Source organism: Orussus abietinus, unplaced genomic scaffold (genome assembly GCF_000612105.2).
Source record: "Orussus abietinus isolate OABI.00-Male unplaced genomic scaffold, Oabi_2.0 scaffold210, whole genome shotgun sequence".
Lineage (NCBI taxonomy): Eukaryota > Metazoa > Arthropoda > Insecta > Hymenoptera > Orussidae > Orussus > Orussus abietinus.
Genome location: NW_019394372.1, coordinates 113,831 through 138,087, shown reverse-complemented (window position 1 = coordinate 138,087; position 24,257 = coordinate 113,831). Strand labels below are relative to the sequence as shown.

General features: G+C 39.6%; 1 protein-coding gene across 2 annotated transcripts; it reads left to right on the top strand.

The window, feature by feature from the left end:
• The first annotated feature begins 3,059 nt into the window (after window positions 1–3,059).
• Window positions 3,060–22,017, top strand: LOC105700982 (organic cation transporter protein). 2 transcript variants are annotated; one of them, XM_012427390.2, is made up of 9 exons: window positions 3,060–3,926; window positions 11,248–11,350; window positions 19,046–19,371; window positions 19,460–19,718; window positions 20,082–20,392; window positions 20,558–20,870; window positions 21,006–21,187; window positions 21,292–21,428; window positions 21,530–22,017. In XM_012427390.2, the coding sequence occupies exons 2-9, from the start codon at window positions 11,323–11,325 to the stop codon at window positions 21,582–21,584; spliced, it is 1,611 nt and encodes a 536-aa protein (XP_012282813.1). In that variant the 5' UTR covers window positions 3,060–3,926; window positions 11,248–11,322; the 3' UTR covers window positions 21,585–22,017. The 2 variants fall into 2 exon arrangements, with proteins under 2 accessions (XP_012282813.1, XP_012282899.1); XM_012427476.1 differs by lacking the exon at window positions 11,248–11,350.
• The last annotated feature ends 2,240 nt before the right edge of the window (window positions 22,018–24,257 follow it).

The window sequence follows — 24,257 nt, the reverse complement described above, 5'->3', positions numbered from 1 at the left end:
TTTTAATGCCACAATAAATTGCCGTAAAATCACAATCTCTCTGAAATACCCAATTCAGCATTTAAGTCACGTTAAAAAGAATTATAATGAAATATTACATTTAATTCAAGCCAAAATGCACTAATACGGTAAATATACAACGATATGCGTATTTATGCATTTACTAATTTGCAAGCTTCCCAATTTACATTTTTTTACGGAAAACTTCAGTTATGACGTGTGTCCAAATATACGTAAATGCCCATCGATTTTTATCAATGAACTTAGACAGAGAATTGAAATTTCGTTCTTATCTTAGATTTTCTCAATATTAAGAATATGTATAGAACAATGTTTTACAGACTAATGAAACTTGGAACCGTTTAAATTATGTTATAAAAAATTTCACGGGAAATCACCGCTTGGGGTGAATTTTAGATTCGGTAATTATTTGGCGGGGTGGTGTTAAGCGAATTTCCCTTCCTGGAAGCGACATAAAATTAATAATACAATCACCAACATCCTCGCGAATTCACGGAAACGTTCTTGCACTGTTAAGTGTTCTCAGAATGCCCACTGTAAATTTAATATAGTTTCTCCCCCGACAATCCGCACCAGCAGTCGTCGTAATGTCCGCATTCCCTTGGATCTCACGAAGTTACGGGAGGCACGAAAGGTTTCATCATAAATAGTTTAACAAAGGTTAACTGGACGTTTGAACGTGTAATCCACAAATTATTGCATTAACCCATATCCTTATTAGCCGCAGAATTCCGAAAGTGCCAGGCTGCTTTAACGATCTTAATAAAATCATGACGAAGGCCCTTGTCGCCATTTTGACTCGTTGAGAAAATACTGCCTCGCTCGTTAACTACGTGAAAAAGTAATATATTCGCGTTTGATTGACTGAAATAAGGATTATTCCATGGTAGAAAAAAAAGGAAAAGAAATGCCGTTAACGTTTCATTTAGAAAATCAGCAAAAATCGAGAAAAGCGAGTCGATTACGTTCTCTTTCCAGCGCTCTGATAAGGTTCTCTTTTATTTGACCCCGTCGTTTTCACGCGTTTTCCTTTTCTGTACATCCCTGAGGCCAATCCCCTCTCTCTTTTACTGCAAGCTTAAGACTTAAGAGTAGTTCGAAACTGGTCTGCACCGCCACGATCCGCTTTGCTTCAAGTTCAAGTTTTTTTTTTTTTTTTCATAACATCAAATGCGCAAAACTGCTTCGACGTTGCTAATCGCTCATCTTAAAGTTGGCTTAAATAAGATTTCATGAAATTCGATCCTCCCAATCCCATTTCATCCTGTTTTCCAAAGCTGTTGTTAATTCTTCTCTAATACCTTTTGCGAACACTTCAGAATAAAATGAGAACAATCTGGAAGAAGAATAATTTTAACGAATTTCAAAAAGTGGGGGGCTAACTTCACACGGGTTTTTGGACCTACCATAAAAAATATCAAAGAGTTCTTGACTAAAACCATTGAAATTTTTAAAAGTGAGATTGTCTTACAAGAACATTTACTCCAGTTTGTTAGAAGATCAGATAATTGATATCCACGAAGTAAACGAAATTCGGCGATTTTACTTCCTAGAGGGAGAAATAAGATTTTCGAAATGGGACGGGGGTAAACTTGTACTCAAATGATATATGTATCTCTTCAAATATATTTCCATGGAGTGGTGCAATTACTTCTGGTGCAGTAACTCGAATCGTCGCAAGACACCAGTTTGCGGTAATTCCAATCATTCTTCCGGAGCAATTTTAAGAACGGGTGTACAAATTTCTTGCGTCTTCGCGGTGCGATTAGCGTATGTCGTCAACAAATTTGTGACAATCAAGCCACTTAATGGAAATTCGCGGCTAAATATAATTGTCATTCATGGCGGACACACACCGTCATCCGTGAGCCCGCACGATTGCTTCTTGTGTTTTTTTTTGTTTCTTTCTCTGCGTTACGCACTTTTCAGGACGCACTAAGTAGATCAGGGTTAACGAGCGCGAATCTACATGAACCACTTACAACTAACAAGCTCCTTTCACAGCCGGTAAGAACAATTCGCGAAACGTGGTCCATGAAAAACCGAAAACGAATTGTCCCGGTTTCCAACGCATAAAACCCTGTGTCGATTAAATCAGGCAGTAATTTGGAGCTCACGCTCTAAATTCGCAAGTTCTAGAAGATCTTGGTACTCCCCAATTTGCTAATCATAAAACATAAAGCAACGCCAGAGTGGTCGAAGCTGTAATAATTCGATTTTATCAACTTAAACATAACTTCTTTTAGTATACATTTTTTCTTTAGTATACATCGGTATTCGAAAATCTTCGAAGTCCCAAACGCGTTCTCGCGGATCCAAGATGGCGGCTCTTCGGAGGAGTACCCAGCTGCGTTTTATAACAAATTTGGAATATTTTCGGGCAAATGCTTCCATACAAATGGTGTACCTCGAAATCTAGTAAACATTTACCGGTTTTTCATTCGGCGTGTCATTGTTTCTTTTAGTATACCTCGGTATTCGAAAATCTTCGAAGTACCAAAACGCGTTCTCGCGGATCCAAGATGGCGGCTCTTCGGAGGAGTACCCAGCTGCGTTTTATAACAAATATGGAATATTTTCGTGCAAATGCTTCCATACAAATGGTGTACCTCGAAATCTAGTAAACATTTACCGGTTTTTCATTCGGCGTGTCATTGTTTCTCTTAGTATACCTCGGTATTCGAAAATCTTCGAAATACCAAAACGCGTTCTCGCGGACCAAGATGGCGGCTCTTCGGAGGAGTACCAGCTCGAAAGAATCTACCGCAGGAAATTCAATATCGATTTAATAGCAACGTTCTTCGGCAAAATCATAACACTTTACACGTGGCAGAAAATCCCTAGTTCATTCCTCTTATTTTCTGTTTCTTCGAGAGACGTAAAAAAAATCCCATCTTCGTGATCTCCCGTCCAGCGTCACTCGAGGTCTGAGATCTTCCCGGTTCCTCCTCCATTTCTTTCCGCGCAGTCGATTCAAAGAAGCTAATCAGCAATCCCGTCGCTCGTTCGCTCCATTCTCCGCATTCCTAAACAGAAAAACCGTCAGTCGGCGATCGCTCCATCGACGTTACGTTTTAGGTTAGGTCTCCGCCGGTCAGGGCTCCGCGATTTCCCCGCTCGTGAAATCCGGGCGATCGGTTCCCAGAGCAGGGAATCGGAGACAGATAATTGGATATCCTATCATCGATGCGACATCACTGGGTACCACCGACATTGCGCAAAGTGCTTCTTCTGGCGCCTCCGACGTCCACCACCGCCGCCACTGTCTCCTCTCCGCCTCTTGCACCACCTCGTCTTTACCGCGTGTCTCGGAGAACGCTTTGCAAGACAAGGCTTATGTATGAACAGCTGAACCGCCAACAACGTCAGTTTCGAACGAGCGACGCTTGCGCCAACTACGCGTGCAAACGAGCTTGATCTCGATCCTCGTTCGAACTCGAAGGCGCCGATCGTGGGACCTGAATTTAGCTACAAGAGAGCCCTAACCTCCTTTCGCCACCCACTCCGCCCACCCTCTTCAAGAATTTCCGCCCAACGCTATTTCGCGTTTCTTTCAACCCGTTTACCGGAAAACCACCCGAATAGAGTTGAATTAACCGCCCTAAGTACGAGGATCTTTCTATGAGAAATTGTTAATAGGAAAGTTATCGGTCAAGCGCGAAAGTCGAGGTTCATCGTGCCCGATATGTGTGATACTTGAGAAGGAGCTGTTTCATTATTTTTTATCGGTACGTGGAGTGATCGGAGGGGCGGGAAAGTTGGGAACCGGTGAAAGGAGGATTCAGTGGATACGGAAGAAAATTTTCAAGGGTTTTGAGGGAGACTGCGCCTTCGAGGGACTCTTTCATTCGAGCGGAGTGAACTTCGCTGCGGGAGATCTTTCTTCGGCGCTAGAGGAGGCCTAGGTGAGAATTGACTTTAAACTATTTTTTATTTCAGCGATACCTGGCTAAAATTGGAAAAATGGCCGGTAATTCGAGTCGATTAAAGTCTCGCCTTCGAAAGAAATGACAAAATTGTTTGTCGCTTATTTTTTCTATACATAAAAAAAGAGGATTATTATCGTCGCAAATTCTAGGCACGTCGCAAGAATTTTCTTTCGCTCGTTATATGATTTTTCTCCGGTTTAGTCTGCGGCATTTTTTTTCTCGCGGCGATTTCTACTTTTCCTGGATTTGGATCTATAAATAGTATTTGACTTATAGTGAACCTTCAGGTCTTGATCATTTATTTAAGCGACCTTCGTAGTAGGTGTCATCGGCCGCATAAGGCCGATGACTTTTCAACGAAACAGTCGACCTTGCTGAGAAGAAGCACGAGACATTTCTCAAGTATTTAAAGTCGCAAGGTGGACTATACGAGGTGTATAGTCTCTCGGAAGGATCGATTTCTCGATCCCCGATCGGGTGATCGGAGACATTCCGAAGTCCGAAAAATCTCGAGAAGAAACTGGCCAAGCGCTCACGTGGAATACCGATTATGGTAATTTCGTTTCGCACTGACTCGAAAATTTCTAAATCCCGACTAGGAAGTATCGTCGAACCGATGTCTCCAGTAAAAATTTAAGCCTTGACAACTCTATTCCTTATCGACACACAAGTATCTCGGATAAGTTAATATTTTTCGAGTACACAGTGCTGTTCAAACCGAATCTAAGTTTTCCAGAGAGTGACGTATGACGACTTCATTAATTCGATTGAACAGATTAAAATTTACCGTTATGTCACTTTATGGCTTAATATACTTCCTAAAATTTTGATTGGAATGGAATCGCGTTATAGAAAACGGAAGAAACGTTTTCTAAATTAATGGAAAAAGGGCTTCCGTCTTTTTATTTCTATTGTGTCGTAGATTCGCCTGCGGTGTCTGAAAAAAGTGCTATTCAGATCTGTCGCATTAGCGTGATAGATATTATTGGAACTAGGCATCGCGTTTGGTTTTGACCGACTAATTGTTTTTCTACAATTATTTTGGAGTGGAATCAGGTTATAGAAAACAGCCGCAAATTTGGCCAAGTTAATGGTAAAAGGTTTTCGATTTTTATTTTTATTGCGTCGCAGATTCGCCTTCGGTGTCTGAAAAAAGTGGTATTCAGATCTGTCGGATTAGCGTGGTAGATGTTATCAGAACAAATTATCACATCTCGCTTCTGCTGACTAATCATTGTTCTAAAATTTTGTGGAGTAGAATCAGGTTATAGGAAACGGCCAAAAATATTGCTGAATTAATGGTAAAAGGCTTTTGATTTTTATTTTCCTTGCGTCGCAGATTGGCCTTCAATGTCTGCAAAGTATGCAATTCAAATCTGTCGGATTAGCGTGATAGATGTTATTGCAAGTAATCATCATGTCTCACTTTGGCTGACTAGGTGACTCAACAAGTGCGCGTGTGAAACGAAACAATTGGGAGTCATCGAGGAAACCGATGCCAAGTGTTAAAGAGATTTGCGTGGAAGACAAACATTTGTGAATACGAAGCCGCGTAATCGTGTGTCTCAAGGAAATGCATGGCAGCACGTGGAGACGTTTATAAACCGCAACAAATTGCTCAATTTTCCCATTTCATGACACTTCATCTCTACAAAATTGGACGTTTTACAGGGTAAATGCAATTTCGAAAACCGCCTTTTCTCCATTATCTTGTCTCCAGCCCCACAATGGCACTGATAAACAGTGGTACAAGCAAATCAGTGTTAATACGCCTTTCTGACATTGGTTATGCAAAATAATGAATACGGAATGATCAGAGTATCAGGAAAGAGTGCGCAGGAAAGGAATATCGGAGTGCTGCTTTTTTACCACGGAAAAGTAATAAAAGTAGTTCTCACAATGGCGACAATAAATATTGAGGAAAGATCGTTCCGCGTGTGAGACTTCCAGGATACGAGGAATTGCTCCTGGAAATATATTTCGACCGTGTCGCAAGAGAATTCTTCGCTGATAATAGATTTCCCAATTTTCATGGAAGGATGGGCTAATTTTAATAATTCACCTCGAAGGAATTGTTGGCGAATTTTTTACGTGACTGTCAGAAACGCGATGGAAGAGAGGAATTTGTGCAGGGAAGATAAAGTTGTCCGCAATTCGTGTTATTTCGACTGCGATTTGAATATGGGCTGAGTCAATAAATCATAATGCATGAGCACAGATTACGACGAAAAGTGAGATTAACTCTTCGCAGTGAGCGTCAGAATGAATTGAGTCATTTTTTACCGATTAAATTTTTTACGCGTATTCAGATAAGCTAATAAGTATTCAGTCCAAATCTTCAGATTTATTTTTCTTCAAAATATTCAACGTCGTCCACAGTGTTTCATTTATAAAATTCTAAAGAGGAGGAAAAAATGACGAATTCTCGTTTCCTCCAAAATCTTCAGATTTTTTCTTTTTTTCTTCGAAATATTCAACGTCGTCCACAGTGTTTCATTTACAAAATTCTAAGGAGGAGGAAAAAAATGACGAATTCTCGTTTCCTTTCACTTTTACGGGTTTCCTGCTTGATTTCGGCGCACTTGTCGTTTGCCAGAAAACCTACGCAATTCTTGTCGTAATCGCAACTGCAGCCAAGTTGGATGGGGGAGATTCAATGTCGAGACGAAATTTTCCGAATAAATCTGAAAGTTTATTAGTCACGTAGCACCAACTTGATTTTAGTCGGCTTTGTTGAAAGTCCTAGATGTGGGCCATAAAATATTTAATGAATCATATTTCCTTTCGCCAAAGTTCAATTGCGTCGAATCGACGAAAACTATATAACCTAACAATTAGTCTGCAATTATTACGTCATATTGAATTCCATTTTGACCAAACGAGTCGTTCTAATTATAAACTAATGCCACTTCCTCGTGTTTTTGTCGCAAGGGGAATATGAAGTAATAATAATTAATCGCCATTCCCTGGTAGTTTTTTTTTTCATAAGTGTTGGCTGCAGGAGTCACGAGAGGAATGTTCTAATTTTTTTTTTCAGAAAACTGAATCGACCACTTAGAAGTAGGTGGCTCTATTACGTAATTACTAATCCGCATTGCAAGATAAACGATCATGAATAATAATGTTGTGGTTATTTCTGTATTCTTTCCGAGTATAAAGTAAGCGAAGGAATCTTTACGAGTGATTTTATAATCAAAGAAGAATTTAGAATTTTTAATAAAATTCAGAGTAATTACTCCTACCATTAGTGGGCTAATTTTTGGAGGATCAGGTTGCAACATTTTCTACGGAAGGGCACAGATAAGGAGGATTATTTTTTTACGCTTTTTCTTAAGCACAAGGAAAGTGAGGAAATTATTATGGGCGCTCTTAAAAAAGAGAGAGGAATTCAGCATTTAAATTAAAGATAAGGGGGACGACCCCTGGCATCCATGATGCAATTGGTTCAGGAGCAGGTTGCACGATTTCAGATAGGAAGGTATAAATAATGACGATCATTTTTTCGTCACCCAGTTCTCGCAATCGACGATACGAGACGTCGTGATATTAATTTCTTTGTAGTACTATCAAAACGAACGAGACATTTTCCAACTGCGCAAGCGCATGCGCGCAATGATTTCTCACGAAGCACGTGCGGGGATATTTTTCAGATTCAAACTCAACTGGAACGATCAATAAACCTGAGCGTTATTACAGCTATAAACTAACATTCTACATGCAGGAATTTCCGTTGCAATACATAATTATCTCCTGAAACAAGAACTTATCGTATTACTCCATTCATACTTACGATACTACAACTTTTACGATATCCGTAATTTCTTTTTATCGGGTTTTAACAGAAAGAACAGCACGTAATACGCGTACACTAATATCAATACACTTTATTGAACGGTTGAACAAATACGCGATACTAAAAGTAAGTTCACAGGAGTCCTCTCGGTACAACAATTACCGCTAAGCCAAGCACGTTATCTAACTCGTTACTACACCTACACCCTATTTAGGAAAATCTTCATTCATAACTTGATCTTGTCGAAGAATACAGATAGCGCTTAATCAACACTTGTATCAGGTGATACAATTGAAGCGTGTCAGCTGATAGAATGCGTTAAGCACAAGTCAAGCGCATGCGCCAAAGGGCAATTGCGCGACACCTACTGCACATTGGTCGTAATCGCACATCTGGTCGAAGACGATCATAATTTCCGGTAAATGAGTATTCCAACATTATCGAACATGTCGCCGATTCACGCCCAGGGACGAAGAAATATCTAATCCCACGAGGAAACGAAATGCCGGAAACGACGTAGAAATTCTCGAAGGAGATTGACCTTCCCGTAGATTCCTTCCTTAACCGCACCTAGAAATGATTAAAAATTACTCTGGCAACTGACGATTTAATAACGTTCAAGCTCTGTCTACTTAAAGCGGTGGACAATTTGTACGGTAATCGGGACAATTACGGGGAAAATAGATTTCCGCGATTTTCCCGACCGACTTCGCATGTTGCCTTCTCATGGAACGAGTTCACTCGAAGTGGTGTTATTAAGTAATCGCGACAAGCTTCACGCGATAGGGAAACACGGACAAGCGTTTGCATGTCGTTGAAAATTGTTGAACCGTTAGAAGGCGTTGAAAGACGCCTATATTTGCTACGAAAGTTGTTGTGCCACACCCCAGCAAGGATTTGCTTCCTCTCTTCTTCTGTCCAATATACACAAAATAGTGGAGTGCGCGTTCCACACGCGTAAACGAAATGAAACTGTACCGTAGGTGTATAAATAAACTTTTACCCGAACACGGTTTTTTTTCTCTATGAAATATGTTTCCTAAAAGCGTTGATTTGGAATATTACGTTCTCGACGCATTTCTCGTTATTTTAATGTAACTTTCGTATGTTCATTGAAAGTATAGTGAACGTCAATTGAAAGTATATGAACGAGTTTTTCAAGTTCAGGCTGTAACTGAAGCTTTGATTTTGAATATTACGATTTCGACGCATTTCTCATCATTTTAACGTAACTTTCGTACGTTCATTGAAAGTATAGTGAACGTCAATTGAAAGTATATGAACGAGTTTTTGTAGTTCAGGCTGTAACAAAAGGCGGGCTTTAAAACGTGCGGAACACTTCTTTTTTTATAATATATCTTATACAGTTGATAACGAATAATTTTATACTATTTATGAACGTGCATTGCACTACTTCGTGATTATTGGACGCTCTTCTATTCCCGTTTTCCATTTCTCCTCCTTGCTTCTCCTTAAAACGCGAAAAGAGAACGCAGATAGTAACTTGACTCGAATTTGAGGGGAGTAAAATCCGCAAGAAAACCGGGGTGCAACCATTCATCAATATTACCTCGTCTACAAAAATCTCGCGGAATTGCGGACTGTGATTGCTCGCGGACGCCAAGACGGTCGTGTCCCCCTGCACTTACCTGCAATTACTCCACCGATCACTGTAATTCCCCGGTAATAACGCACGGCCAGGAGCGCGCAAAAATTAAGCATCGGCATCTACGGTTTTCCCTCGTCTTGGCTTGGATTCCCTCCTGGGCCAATAACTTGGCAGCAATGAGATTTAAGGGGATCTGAAAGTGGCGACAAATAGGTCACCTTTGTGAAACTTTTCTGGGTGTTTTCGTAATTGGGTGTACTGAATCGTTTCGAACTTTACAAGGTGAATACGTGGACTATAAGGAAAGTCCCGACCCCCATGAAATTTTAATTATTTTTTTTCATTTGTTCATAGACATTTTCAAAATTTTCTATAAGAAATGAAATTTCATGAGTGTCGGCCCTTCTTTAAAGTCTCCGTATTCACGTGGCAAAATTGGAAACGATTCGATACATCCAGTTTGGAGAAAAGTTTCACGAACGATTGACTTTTCAGATGCCACTTTTACACCACCTTAACCTGCTCAAAGTTGACGTCAAGGACTCATTGCGATCGTAAATAGGTTAACGTGTATGTACTTGGCGCGGAATTCTATCGAGTATCCTGATTCCGAAACGCAAGATCATTTAATCCCATCGATAACTTCGGACAGATTCAAATTTGAGGTTATCCCGTATCGGTAGGGAAAACTTTCGTCACCTAACCTAGAATTTAGTTCAACAGAATAACAATTATAAATCGCTAATTATTCCACGTCTATCATATCACCTTAACGTCCCCAAACAGCGTTAAGGACTCACTGCACTCGCAGATACTTAAACCTGTATATGTATACTTGGCGCGGAACTCTACCGAGTATTTTGATTCCGAAACGCAAGATCATTTAATCCCATCGATAACTTTGGACATATTCAAATTTGAGGTTATCCCGTATCGGTAGGATAAACTTTAGTCACCTAACCTAGAAGTTAGTTCAACAGATTAACAATTATAAATCGCTAATTATTCCACGTCTATCATATCACCTTAACGTCCCCAAACATAGCGTTAAGGACGCACTGCACTCGCAGATACTTAAATCTGTATGTGTATACTTGGCGCGGAACTCTACCGAGTATTTTGATTCCGAAACGCGAGATCATTTAATCCCATCGATAACTTCGGACAGATTCAAATTTGAGGTTATTCTGTATCGGTGGGGAAAACTTTCGTCACCTAACCTAGAATGTAGTTCTTCGGCATAACAATTATAAATCTAATGATTCCACGACTTCCTTCGCCATTTTGCAATGCAGGACGTTGCATAGACTGCGTGTCTAGATCGACGGAAAATTATAGGTTATAACCAGGCCGTAAACTCCGTGACGATACGTTCTGTAATTCATTGATGACGCTCAAGTTAAGTGACGGTTGATGTGAGAAAAGCACGTTGAACTGCGCTTGTTAAGCTCGATGGCCGCCATCTTTCTAATTGCCCGTTGCAGAAGGCGTCGTTATCCTTTTATACGACTAGTTGTACTTGGTAATACTGTGCAATTTTTGAGACGCCCATTGTCGCAATTCGTGTCCAAAGATGGCTAATCGCTAATAACATGTTTACTGGTCACTGTCTAGATGGTTATGTTGATTGATGTGCGTTTGCATATCACAACTGCGCGCATAGAATTTCACGTAATCTCAGCAATGGCGGAGGTCGACGCGTGGTTGCATATATCGTTATCACGAAACAATATCATCTATTCACCGTTGATGTCGTGCTCTCGTGTGGGTGGGATATAAAAGTTTTTATTGGCATAAATTGCTCGGCGATTAAGTGAGCTTCCTTCTCTTCTTTTATTTCATATCGCAGATTTTGTCTTGACCTTCTCTGACCAGGTTTGATTGGTTTGTTGCAGAACTTTCGTTGGCAAGAGCTTGGTGCTTCGAATTAATCCGAGGGAAGGAAATATTTGGCGCATCCAAACAGTGATATGAAGAATACGCCAAACACGGGATATGGTACGTTTTGGGGTACCAAAAGAATATGGAGAATGCTCAATGCCATGATCGAAGAGTGATCGGGATTTTTCACTTTTCGGAGTTGATTGTTTATCCTTCTTAATGCACTACGAAATGTGGAGTAGGAAATATTTTTAAATGACTAATAAATAAAACTTCGAGTTGGAGAATGATGACTAGCTGAACGTGAAAGAAAGCCGGTTTAATTAACGGGGAAAGGATTAAAAGCTGATCTAATGAAAAGAAAGGCTTTCTCTAAGAAACTTAAAAAATGGCATCATCTGTCAAGACTCTCGGAAGAATTACACAATTAGGATGACATTACTGCAAACTAAATGGTTTGCATCAAGGGAGGAAGCGATGATTAGCAATATTAATTTAAATATTGGGTAAATTGTGTAACCTGCTCGCCTCCTCTAGATTCTTTTATTTCTATCATTGACATTTGAGGAGTAATGTTATCAATGTGGTAATTAAGGGTGGATTATTTTATTCTAACACGCCTTTTGAAATTAATGACTCCTGGCGCCAGAAAGATATGTAGAAAGAGTCGGACATTTTGCAAATATTTGCACTTGTATGGATTGTGTCGCGACGCGTTTTAGGATTATTTCAAGCAGAAAGGTAAATGTCTCTTATCAGAAAGAGCCAGCAATAAAATTCATTCGATTTGTTTTCTTAGAAATTATATGGATTACGGCAGTGTATCTTCCTTTATCTTGCCAGTGAAACGTTGTAATTGTTCGTGGCAAGAAGATATGTCAAAGTGATTGCAGGGAAAAAAAAAAAGTTGAATTAAACGTGTGCGACATGCATTGTCTAAAGGAATGATTGATTTGACGTAAGAAATTCTCCGACATGTGTCGGTACGAACAGAAACGCAGTATCACGTTTTACTAGTCCTCGGTGTTACAAATATAGTATACGTCCTTCGATTACAATGTTTTCCCACATTGAATACCATTATCACTACTTTATAAATAAATTTTTCTTGGCTTCCACTTAATCTGATGTAATTCGTGGCGAAGTTTGATCAGACCTTCAATTGATTGAACGTTTAATTAGTTATCTATGCATTAGCATAACGGGAAACGCCAGAAGGCGATCAGCTTGGCGAAATTCAAAGGATCGCCGTAGTTATTATTAACTATTCTTTCATTGCGACACTTCAATGGAATATTGTTATCCAATTTTTATAGTTTCGCGCTCTCAGCTGCATGTCATTAAGAAAATGCACATAAATTCCTCGAAGCTCTGGCAGCTTCTCAGAAGAAAACTACATAATCGTAGTTAAACCGTAGAATGGGGAAGCCGTGGGATGTTTACAAATCAGGAAAAATTTACATTCTAGAAGTGGGTTTCCATTACGCTTAACATTACTAAGAACCAAGTTATTGTCGTTGGTTTCATGGAAATGGAAAGATTATTCGTGTTACTTTTTGCAAAAGATGTTAAATGTTTTTACAATAACGAACAATAAGTCCGCCCATTCCGTATTATTCACTAAAATTTATAACTAGATTCCTATGTTAATAGCACTACAAACACAGCTTAAACAGTAAATATGAGTTTTATGAAGAGCTAAGATAGTCACGCACTTTGGAGCTATTAATAAATAAAGGAAAACCGCAACGAAAATGGGGACACGCCTTAACCTAATAATACTATCAGTATTTAACAAGTGTTGTCTTTCACTATACATGTACGTACACATAAAAACGCATACAAATGCAAATTATATATCCCCGAGATGATACGCATTTTCGAGAAACAGAACATTCAAGAACGTGGTATAAAATAACCAACAAAACGACAGCCTTCCCCTCAGCAATGCGCTTTATTGAAACCTTAAATATTACAAAACATTTCGAAGGACGCGTAGAGCGTTACCGAGGTCACCTCTCTTTATCCAGCTTCAAGGTGACCTGGAAGTACAAATTTTATACAGTCAACAATAAAGGGTAGCTTCCCGAGCGAAGGCTCATAAAATACACCGTAATACCATTAACTATAAAGAAATAAAAGTTATTCCAGTTCCAATCTTGAAGGGAACGTAGAGAATCCGCAAACCGCGGGCAGGTGTGCTTCCCGTGGTCATGTCGGTCGTCAAGTCGGAGGAACAATGGCGTCCTCGTCTAGAATGTTCTATTTCCGAGTGCGGTGCACTTCCTTCGACGAATCGCGTTCATCGTCCGGGCCGTGATACCGGGGCAAAGTTCATCGGTAGAATGGCGGGCTCGACGCTCGAAACTTTCCTGGGAACTCGCGAGCCGAGGCTCGACCAATGAGCGTGGACCTTTCGAGAAGGCTCGACGCGGTCGACGCATGCGCGGCGCTTGTGGCGCGCTCTCCTCCCCCCACCTCTCCGGCGCCTTTCCAGAGCGCCGCGAGCGCCTCGAAGGAATGCGCGGCCTGCCGACCAATCACGGCCGCCGATCCGCACGCACACCCACCTGTTGCGAAAGCGTTTGTGAGCGTGACGTCAGAGACACTCCTCCGAGTCGCAAAACGTGCTGCCAACGGTAAACAGATTAATTCAGCACATCGCGGATGCTACCACGAATGCGCTGTCGCAATTCCAGTAACGGTTATCGCGGACTTGTGCCACGTGTCAGGGGGCTCGCCAAGGTCTGACCTTTCCGGTAAGATAAGCCCACAAGAGGGCGTTTAGCTATTCCCAGTTTGGTAAACCGTTGGTTCCCGTCACCGCCTTGATACGGGGTTACTGCTTTAAACAGGAGTCCCATTGAACGCGTAGAGTGTCACACACAGCCATTGCGTCAATGCGGCGAAGATGAAAAATCAATCCGAACTGTGGCACGAGGTTAAGTGCAGTCTTGATTGGTTTTTCGTCCTCGCCGCGTCGACGCGTCGCGTTGTGTGACACGTGATAGCTCATGGGGCTCCGGCCTTTCTGATACTTTAGTTTTATTTTTTTAATTCATTACAAACCATTAATCGGGAAAAGTTGTCTCCGATTTAACTCTCGAGATGAAATCGTGGAGTCTATAGAAATGGAGAGGATATTGCTATAGAACGTGTATACGTTAAGCGTCGGAGGAGGTTAGACAGAGGGAGATTTATCTTTAAAATTTCTTCGAGTCTTTTGACAAACGAGGTCCATACGGTAGGGTGAATATGGTTCAAATATTCTTTACACTTGGATAGAATGGAATTTGAAAAAATGTTTAGAGATAGAAAATACCTCTGCATGGATATTTGATAAAAACTTCCACACGTAAGGGGGAGGGACAGGTGGCGGTTATCTTTCGTCGTTAACGTTTCCGTCCCGTTTAAGCAGATATAAAAATCGTCTAGCGTACCCTGTAACTGTTACTGACATTTTCGATTTTTATGTCTTTAGAAACAATCTTTAACACCATTTTACAATCTGGATATGCTTTAATACGTTCTTTATTGAATTTTAAAAGACACTTTGGATTGCATGTGTGTGCGCAACAACGTAAGATGGACGCTGCCGTTTTCTGGTTTAAGGGGATATGAAAGAGTCAGCCTATATACATCTGAGAAGTTAAATCGTTGGGGAAAGTATTCTCCGAATTGGGTGTACCGATTCGTTTCAAATTTAACCACGTGGATATGGAGGCCCTAAAGTAGGTCCTGAAACTCATGAAATTTCATTTATCATGAAAAATTTATTTACTTATCATGGACTAGAACCAACATGCCGTGGTTCGTGCACGTTTTCGATGTTTTACGCTTCTTGGAGTCCTAAAACCGAAAATGAAGAGTTTCAGGACCTAGTTCGAACAATTTAGAATACCATAGAAATGGAATATTACGAAGTCAGATGGGGAAATGTTGGAAATACTTTCACCAACGATTGCAAGAGAATGCTGGTTTGTCCTTCGGTTAACACGAGTTTTTACAGCAAAAATTTAGTTGCAGGTAAACGTTACAAATGGCGACGTTGATTCCTCAAAATATAAACAGTCACGAATTCATGGGGTTTCGGTGGTTTTACGTCGATCTTTTTATCATCACTTTACCGAAATGAAATATAGAACCCTTCAGTTCTTATAACTCTCAACATAGACTGTAAAAGACTTCAACATAAATATAAATGTCGATGACGGAACGCGACAGCTTATGTTACCACTTGAGTATTCAAAATGGCGTTACCCCCAAAAAGGGTATAGATGAATTTTACTTCATCGACGTCAATTCAATTTCTTAGCGCCTTTCATATCCTCTTAAAGTCTTACTATATACCCACATACGTTTACATGGATCCATTCCTCTTTCCCTAACCTCTTCAAGACACTTCTTACTTTACATTGTCTCTTACATTTTTGTAACTTATATGGTCGAGATGCAGCCTTTGTGACCAATTTATAGGTTCGGCACAGTTGTATCGTCGAAGTTTTTAATGTTTTTGATAAAGTTCTTGAAAATGAGTTATTTTGCTCGATTGCTGTTAGGATTATCGGTTTTATTAGCTTTGCCAACGCGATGGGTGTAGAGTTCCCTGGCATTTTCCTTCCGATTGTAATGGCAGCGTTTATCGTTTCGTGGACCCATTTAATCATGCTAATGCAAGGACGGAATCGTTCTCGATGCACCGGGTTCATTTACGATCGTTGATCACTGTTTCTCTTGACCTTCTGACGATGAGTGATGTGTAATTGACTCCGTAGTTGGGCTTTTAATGAATCATGCGATTCGAAAAGAAAATAGATTATTAAGAAAGAAATTAGAAAATCTGAAACATCTCCAGCGAAATGGAGAATTAATTAACACGATTAAAAAGTAATATAGAATTTTATATGAATTTTTCTTGGAAGTTTTATTCGGACATGGCATACTAATTTTGTAATATTTCCGAACAACATTCATGACATATGTTATAAATTCATGAGGTATGTGTACCCATTTTTCTAGAAAATTTCACGAATCTCCAATATGATGCTACAAACTCACACCTTTATTTCCAAGTCTGTCATAAATGTTTGATAAGTCACTTTTGAGACGTGAAATTTATTATTCTCTCACAGTCTTATTTACCAAAAGTGTATGAATTTTGGGAATATTTTTAACAATGTACTTAACGCTTGGAGCGTGTTAGAAAGAATTCAAGATGGCGTCGAGTTTCGGAAGGAGTGGAAAAGTGTTGTTATACTTTTGATTTTATGTCATAGTCGAACGATATGAGTTCCTAGGTTCTTGTTCGTGGTTTTAAGAAAAGACTCACCAGCGAATATTGTTTTATCGAGATGTTTATTGGATTTATTCTTGCCATTCAAAGTTGACCCTGACCATCGACGTGAGACGACACTGATCGATTTTGCCGACATCTTTAATGGCAAACGTGTGACACATACATCTCGCGATGAATAAGATTATCATTCACGGCACGTGGGATCGTATCTTTGAGAAAGATCTCCATTGTCAATGTACTGGGCAGAGTTAATGCTAGACGGAAGAAGTAACATATTAAGTAGCAAAAACGATGTTAGGGACGAATCGACGCGGAAAATGTGGCATAAAAAATTCCTACATGTCTAAGAAGAAAATTTATGCAACTTTGTAACATCTGACTGTTATTACCTTTTTATTATCGAGATTTTCACTGTTTAGATTACGATTGATTAGTAACTTGTCTCGCTGATTGATTTAGAATTAATGCAAAAAGTGACCTTAGCACACTTTGACACGAACATATCAGGAATTCCCTTTTGAGGACATGCGTCAGTTAAGACCTTATTGCATTAATGTTATTTAATGCGTTTACATACCTGCTAGTTCTATACATAGAGATAAAGGACGTAATAATGCCAGTGGAAAACCTTGTATTTAATCGTTAATTTTTCGTCACTATTGATTACACTGTTGCGTCAATTCACGATAAGAATCCAGATAGGTTAACAACGTAACCGGAATGTCAATTAATTAAATGAACTTTATATGACTATTCAATTCTACAATGAAATAAATGGCGACAATTATTATACAGCGGAAACGAAAAGTCATGAAATACTGCCCGGATTCATTATGTAAACGATGACAATCCAGTATGCTAAAGGGCGCGACGTTACGGTGTAATGCAAATTCGCCTTCAGACAATACATATTAACCAATGCTAATTAACAAGACGTCTACAGCTAACACGAAAAGTAGGGAAAATTAAGAATTCACTCACATCACTCGCATGTTTTGTTGTACCACGAATCTATTACAGGGGACTTTACTCCACATTTGCAAAACATCCACGTCAGAAAATTTCGCCTCGTCCCCCTTCACCGAAAATTTAATACATAAAATACATAATTTTTTAATACTTACATTTTGAAACGTAAAAAATACTCCCGTTAAATATTTTACGCTACGCTCGTCAGCATGAATATTAAATATCTCCATGAAGCTTTTCACACGTTCATCGTTACTCGATTCAATGACGTTTTCCCTGAAGATTCTATAATAAGAATTAAATAAAAATGAAGAGAAAAAAAATATATAAATTACAGGCTGAAGAATATCCGACTCGGCTTCCAGTCGCGACGTCTGTTTCTTTTGCATAGTCTTGGTTTATTCTTAAAGGTTAAAGTTTCATCCACACCTATACTATTAGGTGGTTGTTTGGCGCCGATTATCATCAGAAACGTGATTTTATCGCACGCATCAAAGAGTCTGGCATTGGAGAAAAGTCGCCGTGACGAGGCCACCGATGTTCTTGGTGATCGAAGAACGTAACGCAACGGCATTTCACGGTTGTCTGTAAAAATCCCTATTTAATGGAAAATCCAAGACATTGCGAACGCGAAACCTCCAAACGACTCCAGAGGTCGCGCGATTCCGCTTCTTATCAAGCCTGACACGTTTCTATCGGTTTTCGATTGCGAAATTCATCGTTACACGCCGAAGTCCATCGCCAGAGGCGCATTCGATTTCTCCCAACTGGAGAACAATGGCATCACCAATGCTCATAAACAAGTCGAACGTTTCAGCCTTTTGTCCTGGCGGATGCTTTTTAATATACCGAACGTTTAACTACCTTGTTTGGACAGAAATGGCCCTACTCTACTTCTCCCAATTTTATACATATTTTAACATAACACGGCTACCTCATAAATGAATGAATCACCACCACTGATCGATCGATGAAATTTATTAGATTCGTAATAACAATACTGAAACAAAGAAATTGCAAGGAAAACTCCGAGAAGTCCTGGTGGATACTTTTTAATATATTAACACAATACGTGACCGGCAAATTTTTTCCGATTTTTTCAAATACTGAGTACTGGCGAAAATAATGAAATTCTGAAACTGGTTGACCCAAATTTGTATCGTGTATCGTTATGGATGTGATTCACGTCAGCGGTCGCGAATGTTTTAAGTGTTCAACTACTTTGTCTAGACTGAAATGGCCCTACTCTGTTTCTTGCACTTATGTACCTATGTCTTAATATTAAGTACAAGGTGCGGTGAAGACTCTTGCGATTTTATAAATATTTTAGGAGAACACGACTACCTCGTATATTAATGGATTACCATCATTGATCGATTGACAAAATTCATTAGATAGTCAAGACTGCTTCCACGCCTCAATACGTCTTATCAAGTCGTTTTGAAAAATCGCGGGAACCTTCGCTGCACCCCGTGTTTCTTAAGTATTGTTCAGAAATAACGAGTAATTGTAAAATATTGAAAATAATCTATTTTTTTTCTTTTCAGCGGAAGTGAACGGCAAGCATGTCTCAAACGGTAAAGACGCCGAAGCGGCAGATCATGGCGAAGAAGTGGACGCCGTCCAGGAGGCGATGGGCGGATTCGGAAAATGGCAGGTCTTCGTGTGCCTTGCCATTTCCCTGGTCAAATTCCCAGTCGCATGGCACCAGTTGGCGATCGTTTTCATGGCTCCTCACCAACACTACAATTGCACGGCTCCTGCAAGAACCGATACGACGGATCAGTGCATAGTCAGCGTAAATGGCACGCACGAAGAGTGCACGGAATGGGAATTCGATAGAACCATTTTTCCGGAGACCATCATATCTCAAGTGCGTCCTTTATTCCGGTGTCCGTGAAAATTTCTCCTCTTTCGTTCAATTAGATTGCTTGATCACCGAACGACTGCTTCCGTTTCAGTGGAACTTGGTGTGCAGCAGATCCCACTATGCGGACATTCAGCAATCCATCCTGATGTTCGGTGTTCTTCTCGGAAACATCATCTTCGGATGTTTGGCTGATAGGTACGGGAGGAAGCTTCCTTTGATGCTTTCCGTAATTCTGCAGCTCGGTTCTGGTATTGGCTGCGCGGTTGTTCCCTGGTTCCCGGCATTGTTGGTCCTGAAGTTGCTCAGTGCCTTGGCTACGGGGGGAACAATGGTTACCAGCTACGTTATTTGTGAGTTATTACATGTTTTGGCTAGGGTCATAAGTTACACTTTGAATTTTAACTTTCCACAACATCATCTGACTTTGAAGTCACGTACCGTAGTTTTTAAGCCGCGGCGACATTTGATGTGGCATTTTATTATTGCACCACTCTCTTGTAATCAAGAAAGCCGTTTACAAATCATGATAGTTAATATCGGGAGGTTACTATTGTATTTGCAAGTTTCACGTTACGTCAGATTCTCTTGGCTTGGAAAAAAAAGAGTTAGGTTAATTGAACCGTTATATTGGAAAACCAATATTGAGAGTATTTCTGCGGTAAGGAATAATTACATTTCTCTTTTTTTTTTATTAAGGATTGCTTTGTTTGCAGGCATGGAAATAGTCGGCACAAAGTGGCGTGTCGTGATCACGGTGTTGTACCAGATCCCATACAGTCTTGGACACATGTCCCTGGCAGGACTAGCCTTCTTGTTCAGGCACTGGCAACACCTTCAATTAGCCATCACTTTACCCTCGATTATTCTTCTCGGTTATTGGTGGGTTGTACCAGAATCTCCAAGATGGCTTCTGGCAGTGGGCAAACAGAGAGCCGCGTGCAAGATTTTGCAGAAGGCTGCCAATGTGAACGGCGTTAAAAACAAGGACATTCCAGATATGGTCAGGAAGCATTGTCTTCATCAGGTGAGACCTTCCCTGCAAGTTAAACGTGTACTTCACCTTGTGAAAATATTTATACAGATTGACCGCAGTAAGCGGCCGTAGTATCTACACCCCAAAAATGAGAAATAGGTATAATGAAATATATTTTCAAGACTTGTGTTCTAAAGAATACTAATTTTTTTTCAGAATTCGAAGCGTTCGCCTTCCGACCACAAAGCATCCTTCCTGGACCTTTTCAGAACACCTAATATGAGAGTGAAGTCATTGGCAATATTCTTTAATTGGGTCGTTTGCGGCATGGGTCTCTTTGGTATGACTCAGTACATCGGTCATGTAGGAGGCGATATTTTTGTCAACTTTGCCGTTTCTGGAGCAATCCAAATCCCTGGAAACTTCGTCTCCTGGTGGGCCATGAGTGCACTTGGCAGGAGAATCACGCTAATATGCAGCAACACCGTCGCTGGTGTTGCTAGTTTGATCCTAGTCGCTGTTCCACAAGGTATGGAATCACGATGACTTGAATTCATAAATTGTTGCTATGAGTTATGACAAACTCAGAATTTTTACCTCGCTATCTGTGCAACGCATATCGTTTGACTTTGATTACAAATTATATTTATATTGATTTTTACAGACATGATATGGCTTAGGCTAATATTAGCGTGTTTTGGCATCGTCGGAATGTCGGTATCCTTTACCACCGCTTACCTTTTCTCTGGAGAACTATTTCCGACTGTAGTGAGGAATATTGGAGTTGGAACTAGTAGTATGTGTGCCAGGATAGGATCCATGATAGCTCCATTTGTTGTTTCACTGGTGAGAAATGTTGATTTGCAGACTTGCCTAGAGGACTGAGGAGTAGCCATAGGTGGTCAAGGTTGAATTGAATTATACTATGTTATATTTTTTTATCTTTGTAGGGAGTACTTCGATTTTGGATTCCACCTATTATGTTTGGAACACTTCCATTGATAGGTGCAGCGCTGTGCGTCTTATTGCCAGAAACAGCTGGCTGCACTCTTCCAGAGACCATTCTCGATGGCGAGGAATTTGGCAAGTGAGTGTAATCATTTTCTAGACGATATAAAAACCTAAAAAAATATTCTATGTAAATACTAAGATTGTGGGCATGGTAATGTAAAATATTTGGTTTTACAGGAAGCATAAAAAGCCTGCCAAACGGAAAGAAGCGGAAGCGGAAGTTTCGCTTTGAAGGAGACGATTCACGGTGCAAACGAGCAGCTTGAAGAAGGACAAGACACAGAATCACCCTCTTTGTTTAAATCATCGAAAGGAGCAAAACGCATGAATAGGAGTAGAAATACTGCAATCATTCCACGTTCTCTATTTATTACGTCGCATGTACCCCACAACTGTATGAAATACCGTTCCGTCACGAAATACATTCTCAAGTTGCATTTGACAATACGTAATAATTATGCCTTTGCAATTGATTGTACGACCGTCGACGTAAGATGCGAAGTATCAATTTGTAAGAAATTAAGAGAATCGGTTTATACGTAATACTACGTACGTACATGTTTTTAATACCGAATGTACTCATCATCCAGTACTGCGAGGAGCGTACATGGAATTTGTATTACACGACATTACGTTTATGTAAATAGATGCCTCGTTTTGTACAAGCCACTGTGTTTGCATTCTTCAAATCTTTCATTTCCTGCGGAAGAATCACATTTCAACATTTTTTCTTTGCATTACACGGCGGAAACTTGTTAATTTACAATAATATACAATGAAAAAATTCAAACTCTTCTTTTTGAAGAAGAAAATTCTGTTTTAATCAACAGTTGCATGCCCCTGATTGTAGGTTTTCGGGTGTACTCCCATGATTTACGGGTTGCATGTTCTAAGGAGTACAATAATGAGACTTAATTATGTTAAAAAATTACCGTTGATCTGAAGGAGTAGTATATTTTTTTCTTGATCTACATAATTCGTGACTAGAAAATGTTAATGAATAAACCAAAATACAGATTATCGGAAAACGTTGAATAGGGAGTATGATAAAATTAAGTACTTTGAACTTGCGTAACGAGAATTACCGCACAGTGTGCCTGCAATTATGTTGTTAGTAACCATTGCAAGGAGCGTTAAAATATTAAAAAATACCACAATTTTCTAATATTCTTAAAACTTACACGACCGACCGGGGGCGGTTGCATTGCTTTGTGCAAAAAATCAGTTGTACGGATCTGCGTATTGTAAACAAAAATTAGCATTCGACGTTTTAGTTGACGTTCTATATTTTCTTGCACTCTTAATTTGATTTCAAAACGAGGCATAAGGTGAAAATCATATTACATCAATATTGTAACATTTTTTTAGGCTTATTCGTATCGGCATTTTACCGCATTTACATAACGCGTTCCTTATAAGGGGAGAAATCACGGACCCTGGGAAAAGAAATAATTAATTAATAAAACAAAAATTGTTCACGGGCGATGAGTCACCGATACTGATTTAGTAGTGGCAATGACAAGGTCTACTTTTCAACCCGTGACACATAAGTACGTCAGATTGTCGAATGTACCCGTACTAACAGGACGCGTTCTTTCAATGTCAACTAACCCATTATCGTCATGGTTCAATTACTCCCTTTGTACTCTATGGCGGAAATGAGGGCACTAATAACTCCGAACCGCCACACCATTAATGTCCGGTGGAATGACCACCTTGAATGATAATTGCACCAGAAAGAATTGACAGTTCCAAAGCAATGGAAACCCTGAAGAATTAAGATTAAACGATAACAATTGTCAGGACAGGCATTAAAATTTAATAGATCCCTTTTCGCATTTGTAGAGAAATCGATTTACTTTATGGATATTTAATGTCAGATAAATTATTTTATCGTCTTTACGAGGTTATCGATGTTATTTAATTGATAAAACCAGGGGAAAGAGAAGAATTGTTCTGTTATAAATAATATTGTTAAAAATGAATGCAAAAATTACATAGCCGGTGAATTAATAAAATTTAACTTGTATATTTCGTAGAGGGATTGCATTCGGTGGAAAACAATAAGATTTCATGCTCGATAAAATTCGCTTGCCGAGTAATTGCAATTTTTCAGTGTTCCGTCGTTGAAGTCTGCACAATGTAGATTCGGAAATTCATTGAGCATTATGCTTGTCATGTCATGCAGTAAATACTAAAGACTATTGAATGGATTTCCGTCCACCGGATGGGATCGTTCGTTACCAACTGCGTAAATGGCAGGTGCAGTAAATGAACAGTAAAAACTGCATCATGCGAAATGAACATCAACATTATATTATTACTGAAACATTAACCTTACAGGTAATAGTAAAATCGATAGATCGATTTATCGTACCCGGCGCGAATCAAATAATCATCCGCCAGGTTACCAATACTGATTACGCGTTTATGTGCAATCAAATTCACGATCACCGTGTCCTAACAGAAAAATAAGATTTACATTAGCACGATAAATAACAAGAATAATCATTTCCACATTTTCGAATTAACATTTAACTCTTTACGTCTTCCTCACTTTCCAAACCGTTTACTGTCATCGGTTTCTCTCATACAGATTAATGATAATAAAATTTGAAAACAACAGAACCATCCCGAATTAGTTCATGGAATTAATATCTAGGTACTTAAAAACAAAGCAAAGACGTGTAAAAAAATCTACAAGAATAATGATACTCGATACGAGCTTTAATGGGACCCCAAAAAGGCATGACAGCATAGCCTCACTGTTGAAAATTTCATAAAATAATTCTTTTTTTTTTTCAGCGAATTTCAATCCTAATCTCATAAATCTTTCATTTCTCTTATTTCCAAGCTCTCATTCCAAGGTCTGCCTTTGATGACAAATACTTTCATGGACTCTGTT

What these genes read in the sequence shown, in the direction of transcription:
- LOC105700982 (XM_012427390.2), top strand. Translation starts at nt 11,323, where the DNA reads ATGAAGAATACGCCAAACACGGGATATG. An exon ending in GGTTACCAGCTACGTTATTT is followed by an intron (nt 19,719 to 20,081) that starts GTGAGTTATTAC and finishes CTTTGTTTGCAG; the next exon opens with GCATGGAAATAGTCGGCACA. An exon ending in CCTAGTCGCTGTTCCACAAG is followed by an intron (nt 20,871 to 21,005) that starts GTATGGAATCAC and finishes TGATTTTTACAG; the next exon opens with ACATGATATGGCTTAGGCTA.